Raw genomic sequence first — 13,405 nt, 5'->3', positions numbered from 1 at the left:
TTCGATTCAGAAGAGCAAAATCTGAGGCTCAGCGAGGTAATATATCCTAAGGTTCTACAAGTCAGAAACTAGACTTAAGAGGGTCTGACAGATGACCCTCTGCGTGCGCTTAAAACTTACTTTATACTTCCTAGCCTGGAGGCTTAAAGAGTGAAATAGATTATGTAAAGCCTAAAAGCAGGGAAATTTAGATGGTAACTCGCAACGAGGGCGCAAACGGGGGTTCTAGAACGTCAATCTGTAAAGGTAGATGAGAGAGTGGCGTCACAAGGACACAAGACTAGCGCCGAGATCTAGCTAGTCCGCGGCTCGCCGGTCCTGGCCCGCACCGTCCCCAGCGCAGTCGCAATGCAGCTCGCTAGCGCCGCGGCCCGTGAGTAAGAAGACCAGTGACGAGCAGAGAGGGCGGGGCCAACAGACGCAGGCGTCTATTCACAGGCTGGTCGGCGACGACCTCAGGGAGGTCTTGCGTCATTTCCTCTCGTAGGTCGACAGTGCTTCCGGATCGCGGTATCTGGGTGACTTCTAGGCGGTCGCGTCGCAGTCCGCCCCCTCCCCCAGCTGCGGTCCCGCGCTCTTATCTCTCTCCCTGCCCCCTCTAGGGTCCTCTCCGGGCCTCGGCCCCTGATCGCTTAGGCTCTTCGCGCCGTCGCCTGCCGCTGCCGTCGGGAGGTGGGTGAGGTGGTGCACAAAGTCCCATTTTTGCTCCCCCATCCTCCCACTCACCACTTTCGCGCGGCCATCCGCTACTTTGCACCTTCCGCCATTTTCCTGCCTCTGAGGCTGAACTGATTGCGTTTTGGGTCCTGCGCTCCTGAGTGCTGGTGACCGCGGGAGGCGAGGAAGTGTTCCTGGGGGTGGGGAAAGTCGTAGGGAAGGGTGTGTGTTGGAGCGTTGCTCTGTCAGCGGTGGCAAGTGGGAGCGGGGTGGATGGAGGGCGGGCATCCGCCGGTGAGGCTCCAGTTCAGCTCTTTGTTTGGAATTACGAGCTTAAAATGGTTTTGTCTGGCGTCTTCGTCCGCCCTGACCCTCTGTAGGAAGGATGCTTTTGGGGAAAACGAGAGGACATAATTTCTCGTACGGTTTTAGAATACACGTAGTTTATTCAGAAAGCTTCTGCCAACCAGAACCTCAGTGTATTCTTTTTATTCCTTGTCCCTAAGGGGTTGGCATGTTGTAGGCCTTCGGTGGTGAGTTATTAACTAAATGAGTCATCGAAGGGTCCAGTTGTAATCCGTGTGTGCCTTTTCCTGTTTTTATGTGAATTGTTTTAAAAAATGAGACTAATCATGATCATCTGTTAATATTTTGTAAAATATACAGTTATCTGATCTTCTGGTCTTTTATATCCTGAGGTATGGGTTAAAAAGAAGCCCCAAACAAAATATAAAAACGTATGTTCTTGGAATGTTGTGTATTTTTTAAATCTTATGTATTCATCTAAGTTATCTGAAGATTTTTTGAAGGGGAGCAAAGTTTGGAGGATATGGAATTTGCATTAGGATGTGACGTCTTATTTTTTGGGGGGGAGGGGCATACTTCTTTCATGTTTCCTCATGATTATTTCATTTTTAAAATGAAATCCCAGAAATAATTTGAGATTTTTTTCTTTTATTTGGGGAATTCGACTAATAATTGGGTATAGATTTCTGAAAGGACCAAAATATAGACTAATATAAAATAAACTAACTTCAGGAGGAGAAGCATCTATTGTTTTCTTATCTTTTTATATTTCTCAGCTGATAAATACTTAGAAAGCATTTGTTTTTCAACTAAGGGACCAAACTTGAATCCATATTAATTAGTAGATTTATGATTTCTTTAACTATTTTTGTTATGTCAGGAACTTAGGATGTAGCAATGCTTAGTAAATAGTTGTTGTTTGATTACAATATAGACCAGTAATTTTACTGTATCATACATTATTTGTATTTATTTTGATCTATGTGGCAGTTTCTAATATTTAACATTAATGTCTTTGATACAGGAAAGATGAATGGGAGAGCTGATTTTCAAGAGCCGAATGCAGAAGTTCCAAGACCAATTCCCCGTAACTATCATATTAAGTATTTATAATTAGAAGCACTTTCTATGTAAAGAATATCTCCATTGCCTGAGTAACGGTAGCAGCTGGACTGACTTCATGGGCCTTTTACTTGTGTAGTCACATGGGGCACCATGCTTGATTTAATGCTGTAGTTGCCATCTTGAAATTCTTAATTTGAACAGGAGTCCCACATTATTGTTTTGCACTGGCTCCCCCATGTTATGAAGCCAATCCTGCCTAGTAGATAGTAGTGCTTACTTTTTTGAAGTTAAAGTTTGTTTTAAAAGTTTACAGGCCACCTCTTTTCATTACTTAAGAAAAATGGTAGGTGTCATTAATATTCAGACTAAGCTAATTTTTCAGACTTAGTTTTATTATGGGTATTTTATTATTTTTCCAATTTTCCTTGGTAAAAAGATATAGGGGCTGATTACATTCCAACAGAGGAAGAAAGAAGAGTCTTTGCAGAATGCAACGATGAAAGCTTCTGGTTCAGATGTAAGTTCAGTTTTCTAATCAACATAATATTTTTTGTGTGCTAGGAATTGAACTCAGGGCCTTACACATGCTAGACAACACTACCACTGAGCTATATCCCCAGACCTCAACATGGCTTGGTCCAAAATTCAGATCTGCAATTTTGACCTGAATTTGTGTTTGAAATTTAATACTTTCATGTAGAACAAAAAGACATAGTGTTGTTTCTAAAACCAGTTGATAAGGAAATAAAAGAAATGTGCACATTTTAAAGTAAATAAAATTTTTTTCGAAATCATGAGGTAATTTTGTTAATAGTAATAGCATTTATTGATTGTGTTTAGATTATATAAAAGCAATTTAATAGGATTGATAACTATAAACCCTCACAGAGAAGGAATTGAGGTTTAGAGATGTTAAATAAGTTAGCTAATGTTACCTAACTGATGAACTTGGAAATCAGGTCTGTCTGAATCAGAAGCTCATGATTTTAACTCTTATACTTTAGCCATCACATGATAAAAACTGGTTAGTTTCACTTTTTTTTTTTTACTATGAAATATTACTATACTACCAACTTTTGATTTCTGACTAGAGACCTTATATATCAAGATTTTCATTTTTAAATACAGAGACTATTGTAAGTGATGCATAAAATACAATCTTACTTTTGAACAAAACCCTGGGTTTCTTGCTTTATCTGGAGACTGTAGTTCTTAGCAATTACTATTCTAACAAAAAGGCAGAATGGATTTTAAGGGGAAAGGAAGGGACAACTTAAACAATCGAGGATATACCTTTTCAGCCTGATATGTATGCTTACAATATACAGGGTACTTGATTAGAAGTTTTATGAACATGGTCTTTTTCCTGTTTTATGATGTAGTTGAGACCAAAGTTAACACATGAAACACATAAAGTTATGTGTATAACTGTACTAGGGACTTTTAAGTAGAGATAAATTTTATTATAATGAGCCAAGGCAGAGTCTGCAATAACTTGATCTCTGTTAGAGCCATTGAGAATAGAAGATAAAATAACAATGAGGAGTTGAAAGGTTTGATTCATTATACATTTTAGATTCTTAGGCACAGAGAGAATGATATTGTTTTTTTAAGAAACCTTAGCAGTGTATTGGATAGGTTAGAAGGATGAGAAGTTTGACTTGGTGAAATCTTTTATGAACTTTTGCAGTAACATAGGCATATAGTCATTGAAGAGTTATAGATGAATACATTTTTGTTCAGCCTGGAGAAAATGGGCAGGCAATAAATTCTTTTAAAGAATGCATAACAGGAATTTTAAAAAGATTGACTACAGGAGAAAGAAGGAAAAGAGTCAATAACTTCAAGATAACCAGCTTAGGAAACTTAATTTTGATGATATTACTAATTAAAAGTTATAGTTGGACCAAATTTCCTTGTGTGTGGGAGAAAATATGTTTATGAACATTTTGTTTTCAGTTCAACAGGTTATTTTCAAGTCTTGATGACTCAGTATATAAGAAGATGACAAGTCTGATAGTGTTTGAGGTTATTGTAGAGTAGCCAAAAAATTGCCATGTAGCAGTTGACTTTTTTTTTTTTGTTTCCACTGTTAAACTCAGGGATGCTTAACCACTAGAGCACATCCACAGCCCTTTTATTTTTTCTTTTGAGACAGTCTTCACTAAGTTGCTAAGGCTGTCTTTGAACTTATGATCCTTCTGCTTCAGCCTCCTGAGTTTCTGGAATTACAGGCATGTGCCATTTTGCCTGGCACAGTTGACTCTTAGTGTACACCAAACATTGAATATATATAGAATTTTGGATGTAGCCAGATGGTGTGAAATTCAACATGTAATTATTAAGTGGAATTGATATTTGCATATTAGGAAATTTTGTACTTTAGTGTTCATATTTTCAAATAAGTTATTCTCTGCATTCTAATCATATTTTCATAAATGAGCAATGGATTTCCTGATACTTTGGAGAGAGTGGATTAGAAAAAACAGTGAAAAAGTGTATTGGAATATGTAGAAAAATACTGATAATTTTTATACCTTTTTGAGATCTTTCATTTATTTGTCCTGGTTTGATATATGGACCATTGTCTTTAAGGTAATTTTGTTTCTTCTCTGATCTATTTTCTGTTAATCTCAAAAGTGTAACTGAAGGTGTATTTCTAGTTACTTAAAAATTGTGGCCCTTTGAATTTTTGTCCCTCTGACCAAAAAACAGTGTCTCTGTGTCCAAAACACATGTAGTAACACAATCTGTACATAAAAAGTCAGTTTATTGCATATTACATTACAGTAGTTGTTACCTTTGGAAGGCCTATGAATTCCTATTTGTATTAGTTACAGATTGTGTGAATAATATTTCATACATGTATATAACTGGTTTTTAAATAAGGCAGTATAATTAGTGAAAGGGTAGATTCTGGGACCCACCTGTCTGAATTAAAATCTAGTTCCACACATTGTTAATTGAACTTGGCAAGTTCCTGTCTATCTCCCTGTTTCCTTATCTGTAAAATAGGGATGATAACTGCCTATCTCATATAATTGTGGAGATTAATTCATTTACTTAATTCAATTTAATTTTAAAATTGTGACTATCTTTACTAAATGGCTGTTGATGACTAATGAAACAAAAGTTTATATTGAAAATAGCTGTGAATCCTAGCAACCTGGGAGGCTGAGACAGGAAGATCTTGAGTTCAAGGCCAGCTGGGGCAACAGAGTGAGACCTTGTCTCAAAAAAGGAGAAGAAAACAATTCTGAATTTACAATATCATTTTGCTTTTGTGAGAGAAGAGTTCAGAGAATTTTAGGAATTCTTGTATTGGAGATGGGACTGTGGTCATAATGTACAAGTAAGTTTTGGTCAGGAGTGTTATTGATTTATCTAAAGAAACATTATTTAACAGACTCTGAAATAGGAGTCACTCGTACAATGGAAAAAACCCTCTGACCTGGGAGCCCAAAGACTTGAATTCTGAATTCAGCTGTACCATAAACTACCCATCTTTGTAACTTAGAGCATATAACTTGTTCTTTCTGGTCTCAGTCTACTCGAATTAGAATGAAGACTAGATAACCTCTTACCTTTCAGTTTTTATCTTTTTTGTGAAATGTAAAATAGAATACATGAGTTGAGAAGAGCTCTTAGGCCTAATCCGTTATCCTTTTATAGCATGAGAAGAAGTTAAGAAATGTATGCAGACATGATAATGGAAGGATAGTACTAAAATCTCAACTTGACTGTTATTCTGTGCATTAAATGGGGAAATCATTGTCCATTGTAGAGATGGCTAACTAACTCATCACCTTTTATTCTTACATAATTCTTTAGTGCTACGTGTTGCAATCCTTGAACCAAGCTGAACTGATGCTGTAATTAAAAGGGATTTGTCCTTTGAAAAACTTTAAATGATAATACATGAAGGCATTCTAACCAGCCAACATTAAAGAAACCATTTTTCCAGCAAAGGTAAAATCTTTTAGTAAGTAGAATAGTAAGGAGTCAAACCATAGGGTTTCTGCAAACTGTCTTATGACAAAACTAATGCCTTATTCCAAAGTTGTGGGTTTTAAATCATGAAATTTCTCTTAATAATTCAAGTATAGTAATTTGAAAGTAAATAATTAATTACTTTAGTTCTTAAATTGTCCATATAGTTTAGAAAAGAGTTGGGGAAACTTCAGCCCATGGACCAAATCTGGTTTTGCACACAATGAGCTAAAAATTGTTTTTAAATTTTTAAATGTTTGAGGAAAAAGAAAAGGAAGAAACTATTTTATTACATATGCAAATTACATGAAATTGATATTTTCGTATCCATAAAGTTTTATTGGAAGACAGCTATATGTTCATTTATGTATTGTTTCTAGGTGCTCATGCCTTAAAACAGCTGTTGAGGAGATGGGACAAAGTCGGAGTGACCCACAAAACCCAAAACATTTATTAAATGGCTCTTTATAGAGCACATTTGCTTATCCTTGGTCTGGACTAGGAGTGTCCACCGTGGCACCTGTCAGCCATATATAACTATTTTAAATTTAGAATATAGTTTATAGTGAAAAGAATCAGAGCAGAATCAGGAAAAGGAGCCTGGAGTGAAGTCCAGAGGAAGCTAGGTTCAAACTTCTAAGATCTTTACCTGGTGGGGTTACACACTAAGCATGTGCTTAATTTCTCCACCAGCTAGTAATACATGTTAAGTGTTGTCTACCAAGGAAACTCATTAGACTCAAAACTAGGGTGTTTGCTGATGGTATAGGCACCCTCACCCTAGCAGGTACCAAAGTTCCAGATGTCCAGACAAAGTGGTACTCAACATGAACAAACAGGTTAGGTACAGTGAGCCATTTATCTGTTTAGGTAAATTAGGTAAAGTTTATATCAATGTAGGGAACTCTTTTGCATTCAAGTTCCCAAGTTGCTTTGCCAGGTTGGTCAGCCAAAGATCAACTCCAGCTGCCATTGAGAAAATTCTGTTATTGGTTGTATAGAGAACAGTGATTCATAGCTGGGGTTTTTGTTTTGTTTTGTATAGTGCTAGGGATTGAACCCTGAGCCTTGCACATGCAAGGCAAGCACTATCACTGAACTATATCCCAAGCCTGATGGTTTTTTTTTTTTTTTTTTTTTTTTTTGTGGTGCTGGGGATTGAACCCAGGGCTTCTTGCATGCCAGGCAAGCACTCTGCCAACTGAGCTATATATCCCCAGCCCTGCTGTTTTTAGTTATGAGTTTCTTTGAAATTATAATGAACACTTAGGATTTCACCGTCAATCAATTGTCATATGGAATATTTCCATATGGCAAAACTATATTTAAGGTTCTTTTTTTTTAAAGGCATATTTAAAATGTATGCTTATTTATTCTTGCCCCAGCCTCCATGTGATTATGATCAAATATATTTGTATTTTGGTTCACAACAATGTAATACAGAGTTTAAAAGCTTGAGATCTGGTTCAGACAGATTCATTAGAATCTGAGACCTGTCATTGAACTAGCTGTATGGCTTGGTGCAAGTGTCTTAACATCTCTAAGCTTCATTTTCCTTATCTTTAGAAGAGTGGTATTACCTACCTTATAAACATAAGGTAAAAAGTAAATGAAATTATGTATGTAAGGCACTTAATGTGCTGCATGGAATTTTGTCTGTCCTCAGTAGTGACTTTTCTTTGTAATTTATTTCTAGCCTATTGTCCTTTTTGTGCTCCCAACCCCAACTTCAGATGGAATTCTTCAGATGGATTACTACTTTTGTCTTAGTTGGTTATATTAGTGAATTCCTAGCTATTTAGAATCTGTTTCTAGATGGTTCTTGAATTAATATTTAAATGTTCTGTAATGCTCTTAAACTTAAAATGCTTCTTTAATGTTTTCACCAAATATGAAATAATCTCTTTTAAAGATCTTAATGTGCAGTCTGCTTCCTATGATATTACTGATACTCATCCTCTAATGAATTCAAGATACAATTTTCTTTGGTTGATATTGACAGTTTTTTTTTTCTCCTATAGCTGTGCCTTTGGCTGCAACAAGTATGTTGATTACTCAAGGATTGATTAGTAAAGGTAAGTACTTAGACCTTGGATTTATTTAGCATTTTGGATATCATGTTTGTTTTGTGTTATTTTCTGATTTTAAATAAGATGATAATATATCTGTTAGTTATTATCATTGATGAATTTCTTTAGTTTCAAAAGGATTTTGTCTCCATGGACCTGCTGACTTGATTATTTTGATTTGGTATTAAGCACGTAGCTTAACAACTTGTAAAAACAAGAAGGTAACTAAAAACTTGTGGATGGTTTGCAGGTAGAGCAACAGATTTGGTCAGGTGGCTCAGCAGTATCATTCTTATTTTTCAGCAGTATCATTCTTACTTAAGAGATTGATAGAAATGCAAATTCACGGGCCCCGTCTACTGAGTCAGAATCTGTGAAGTGAGTTCCTGGAATCTATGTTTTAAGAAACGCAGGGTGATTGTTATGTACTAGTTTAACATACAAGGAAACCAAATTCTTTTGGCTTAAATATTACAGCATATTCCTGTGGAACTGAATTTTAGATTAGCATTAAATATTTCAGTCTCTGCATCTTAAAATTTAGTGGTGCAAGCATTAGGGTTGTTCATGACTTTTTTTATTTGTGACCTATCAGCCTGGTGTACCCTGTATCTGGGAAAGTATCCCAGAAAATACTCATGACTTTGGGATGGCCTCCATATATTCTACAGACCTGTTCTTTTAAATTAACTAGCTCCTTTAAAAATGTGACTTTGATAAGACATTTTAGCCTTTTCACAATAGCAGAATAAAGTGTGTAGATAGTCTTGACTCCAAAATAATACTTTTGAAGGGAAGTGGGAGGATTTTGGGAGGAAAATTTTATTTAAAGAACTTCCAAGCAATCTCATTATAATGTGCTGTAAGACAGGAATCTTGAGCTTGGAATCAACTCCAAAACAAACTAAATTGTTTCATAGATGAGGTTGGATCTATATTGTGAAAAAATAAAACAAAAACATTAATCACATTACTTTGAAGAGAAAACTGGCATAGGGAGAAACAATTAACAATGGAGAAATTATATTGTCTGTTAATGTCCTGCCTGTTTTGTAGTAATCCAGTGTGTTATTTAGTAATGATTGAAGCTAGATGTGAGGGACTTATACACAGTAAATATGAGAACTGCCAGTAGTTCATTTGAAGAAAGAAATCTGTTATTATACACTAAAACAATTAGAATAAAATTTAAATATTAAGATACTGAATTGTGAGATTCAGAAGGATGTTCAAAGATCTCTGTAGGGCTGCTATAATCAGGAACACTTTTTTTTTTTTTTTTTTTTTATTTATTTATTTATTTTTTTTACGTTTACATAGGGTAATGATGTTTATTATATTTTTCCCCTCCCCCCCACCCCTCCCACCCCTCCCACCCCTCTTTTCCCTCTACACAGTCCTTCTTTCCTTCATTCTTACTGCTCTCCTTAGCCTAACTCTAAACCTAACCCTAAACCTAATGCTAGCCCCTCCCACCCCCCATTATATGTCCTCATCCGCTTATCAGCGAGATCATTTGTCCTTTAGTTTTTTGAGATTGGCTTATCTCACTTAGCATGATATACTCCAATTTCGACCATTTGCCTACAAATGCCATAATTTTATCATTCTTCATTGCGGAGTAATATTCCATTGTATAAATATGCCACAGTTTCTTTATCCATTCATCAACTGAAGGGCATCTAGGTTGGTTCCACAATCTGGCTATGGTGAATTGAGCAGCAATGAACATTGATGTGGCTGTATCTCTGTAGTATGCTGATTTTAAGTCCTTTGGGTATAGGCCAAGGAGTGGGATAGCTGGGTCAAATGGTGTTTCCATTCCAAGCTTTCTGAGGAATCTCCACACTGCTTTCCAGAGTGGTTGCACTAATTTGCAACCCCACCAGCAATGTATGAGTGTTCCTTTTTCACCACATCCTCGCCAACACCTATTGTTGCTTGTATTCTTGATAATCGCCATTCTAATTGGGGTGAGATGAAATCTTAGGGTGGTTTTGATTTGCATTTCCCTTATTACTAGGGATGTTGAACATTTTTTCATATATCTGGTGATTACTTGTACATCTTCTTCTGTGAAGTGTCTGTTCATTTCCTTAGCCCATTTGTTGATTGGATTATTTGTATTCTTCGTGTAGAGTTTTTTGAGTTCTTTATAGATTCTGGAAATTAGCGCTCTATCTGAGGTATGGTTGGCAAAGATATTCTCCCACTCTGTAGGCTCTCTCTTCATATTTCTGATAGTTTCCTTTGCTGAGAGAAAGCTTTTTAGTTTGAATCTATCCCAGTTGTTTATTCTTGCTTTTATTTCTTGTGCTATGGGAGTCCTGTTAAGGAAATCTGATCCTGAGCCAACAAGTTGAAGATTTGGACCTACTTTTTCTTCTATAAGATGCAGGGTCTCTGGTCTGATTCCGAGGTCCTTGATCCATTTTGAGTTGAGTTTTGTGTAGGGTGAGAGATAGGGGTTTAGTTTCATTCTATTGCATATAGTTTTCCAGTTTTCCCAGCACCATTTGTTGAAGAGGCTATCTTTTCTCCATTGCATATTGTTGGAACCTTTGTCTAGTATGAGAAAATTGTATTTATTTGGGTTTGTGTCCATGTCCTCTATTCTGTACCATTGATCTACCTGTCTATTTTGGTACCAATACCATGCCGTTTTTGTTACTATTGCTTTGTAGTAGATTTGAAGATCTGGTATTGCAATACCCCCTGCTTCACTCTTGCTACTGAGGATTGCTTTAGCTATTCTAGGTTTTTTATTCTTCCAGATGAATTTCATAATTGCTTGCTCTATTTCTGCGAGGTACATCATTGGGATTTTAATTGGAATTGCATTGAATCTGTATAGAACTTTAGGTAGTATAGCCATTTTGACGATATTAATTCTGCCTATCCAGGAACATGGGAGATCTTTCCATCTTCTAAGGTTTTCTTTAATTTCTTTCTTTAGTGTTCTGTAGTTCTCATTGTAGAGGTCTTTCACCTCTTTTGTGAGATTGATTCCCAAGTATTTTATTTTTTTCGATGCTATTGTGAATGGAGTAGTTTTCCTAATTTCTCTTTCTGAAGATTCATCACTTATGTATAAAAATGCATTGGATTTATGAGCATTGATCTTGTAACCTGCTACTTTACTGAATTCACTTATGAGTTCTAAAAGTTTTCTGGTGGAATTTCCAGGTTCCTCTAAATATATAATCATGTCATCAGCGAACAGGGATAGTTTGAGTTCTTCTTTTCCTATTCGTATCCCTTTAATTTCTTTGGTTTGTCTGATAGCTCTGGCTAGAGTCTCAAGGACGATGTTGAATAGAAGCGGTGAAAGAGGGCATCCCTGCCTTGTTCCAGTTTTTAGGGGGAACGCTTTCAGTTTTTCACCATTTAGAATGATATTAGCCATGGGCTTAGCGTAGATGGCCTTTATAATGTTTAGGAATGTTCCCATTACCCCAATTTTTTCTAGTGTTTTGAGCATGAAGGGATGCTGTATTTTATCAAATGCTTTTTCTGCATCTATTGAAATAATCATGTGATTCTTAACTTTAAGTCTGTTGATATGGTGAATGACATTTATTGATTTCCGAATGTTGAACCAACCTTGCATCCCTGGGATAAAACCCACTTGATCGTGGTGCACTATCTTTTTAATATATATTTGTATGCGATTTGCTAAAATTTTGTTGAGAATTTTTGCATCGATGTTCATTAAGGATATTGGTCTGAAATTTTCTTTCCTTGATGTGTCTCTGTCTGGTTTAGGTATCAGGGTGATATTGGCTTCATAGAACGAGTTTGGTAGGGTTCCCTCCTCTTCTATTTCATGGAATAGTTTGAGGAGTATTGGAATGAGCTCTTCTTTAAAGGTTTTATAGAACTCGGCTGAGAACCCATCTGGTCCTGGACTTTTCTTTGTTGGTAGGCTTTTGATGACCTCTTCTATTTCATTGCTTGAAATTGGTTTATTTAAGTTGTGTATGTCCTCCTCGTTCAGTTTAGGTAGTTCATATGTCTCTAGAAATTTGTTGATGTCTTCAAGGTTTTCTGTTTTGTTGGAGTATAGATTTTCGAAATAGCTTCTAATTATGTTTTGTATTTCACTCGTGTCTGTTGTGATGTTTCCTTGTTCATTCCGAATTTTAGTAATTTGAGTTTTCTCCCTCTTTCTCTTTGTTAGTGTGGCTAAGGGTTTATCAATTTTATTTATTTTTTCAAAGAACCAACTATTTATTTCATTAATTTTTCCGATTGTTTCTTTTGTTTCGATTTCGTTGATTTCGGCTCTGATTTTAACTATTTCCTGTCTTCTACTACTTTTGGTATTGGTCTGCTCTTCTTTTTCTAGTGCTTTGAGCTGTAGTGTTAACTCGTTTATTTGTTGATTTCTACTTCTTTTTTTGAATGCACCCCATGAAATAAATCTTCCTCTAAGTACTGCTTTCATAGTGTCCCAGAGATTTTGATATGATGTGTCTTTGTTCTCGTTTACTTCTAAGAATTTTTTTATTTCCCTCCTGATGTCTTCTGTTATCCATTCATCATATAATAGTGTATTACTTAGTCTCCAGGTATTGGAGAAGTTTCTGTTTTTTATTCTGTCATTTATTTCTAATTTCAATCCATTATGATCTGATAGAGTACAAGGTAGTATCTCTATCTTCTTGTATTTACTAACAGTAGCTTTGTGGCATAAAATATGGTCTATTTTAGAGAAGGATCCATGTGCTGCTGAGAAGAAAGTGTATTCATTCTTTGTTGGATGGTATATTCTATATATGTCCGTTAAGTCTAAATTGCTGATTGTGTTGTTGAGATCTATAGTTTCTTTATTCAATTTTTGTTTGGACGATCTATCCAGTGGTGAGAGAGGTGTGTTAAAATCGCCTAGTATTATTGTGTTGTGGTCTATTTGATTTCTGGAATTGAGAAGGATTTGTTTGACGTACGTGGATGAGCCAATGTTCGGGGCATAGATATTTATGATTGTTATGTCTTGCTGATTTATGCTTCCCTTAAGCAGCATGTAATGTCCTTCTTTATCCCTTCTGACTAGTTTTGGTTTGAAGTCCACATTATCTGAGATGAGGATGGATACTCCAGCTTTTTTGCTGTGTCCGTGTGCATGGTATGTTTTTCCCCATCCTTTCACCTTTAGTCTATGGGTGTCTCTTTCTATGAGATGTATCTCTTGCAGGCAGCATATTGTTGGATTTTTCTTTTTAATCCAATCTGCCAGTCTGTGTCTTTTGATTGATGAATTCAGGCCATTAACATTCAGGGTTATTATTGTGATATGATTTGTATTCCCAGTCAAT

General features: G+C 36.1%; 1 protein-coding gene across 4 annotated transcripts in view; it reads left to right on the top strand.

Annotated features, from left to right (window-relative positions):
• The first annotated feature begins 488 nt into the window (after window positions 1-488).
• The window catches only part of Ociad1 (OCIA domain containing 1), a 29,359-nt gene continuing 16,442 nt past the window's right edge, over window positions 489-13,405 (top strand). For 3 of the 4 annotated variants that reach the window (XM_047566206.1, XM_047566207.1, XM_047566204.1), the window contains exons 1-4: window positions 489-672; window positions 1,988-2,050; window positions 2,465-2,545; window positions 8,040-8,093. In XM_047566206.1, coding sequence (XP_047422162.1) covers window positions 1,993-2,050; window positions 2,465-2,545; window positions 8,040-8,093 — 193 coding nt within the window. In that variant the 5' untranslated portion in view covers window positions 489-672; window positions 1,988-1,992. The other variant, XM_047566205.1, reaches the window with a different exon arrangement.

This window comes from Sciurus carolinensis, chromosome 10 (genome assembly GCF_902686445.1).
Source record: "Sciurus carolinensis chromosome 10, mSciCar1.2, whole genome shotgun sequence".
Taxonomy (NCBI): domain Eukaryota; kingdom Metazoa; phylum Chordata; class Mammalia; order Rodentia; family Sciuridae; genus Sciurus; species Sciurus carolinensis.
The sequence above is the reverse complement of the archived record's forward strand: the minus strand, read 5'-3'. Positions and strand labels throughout refer to the sequence as shown.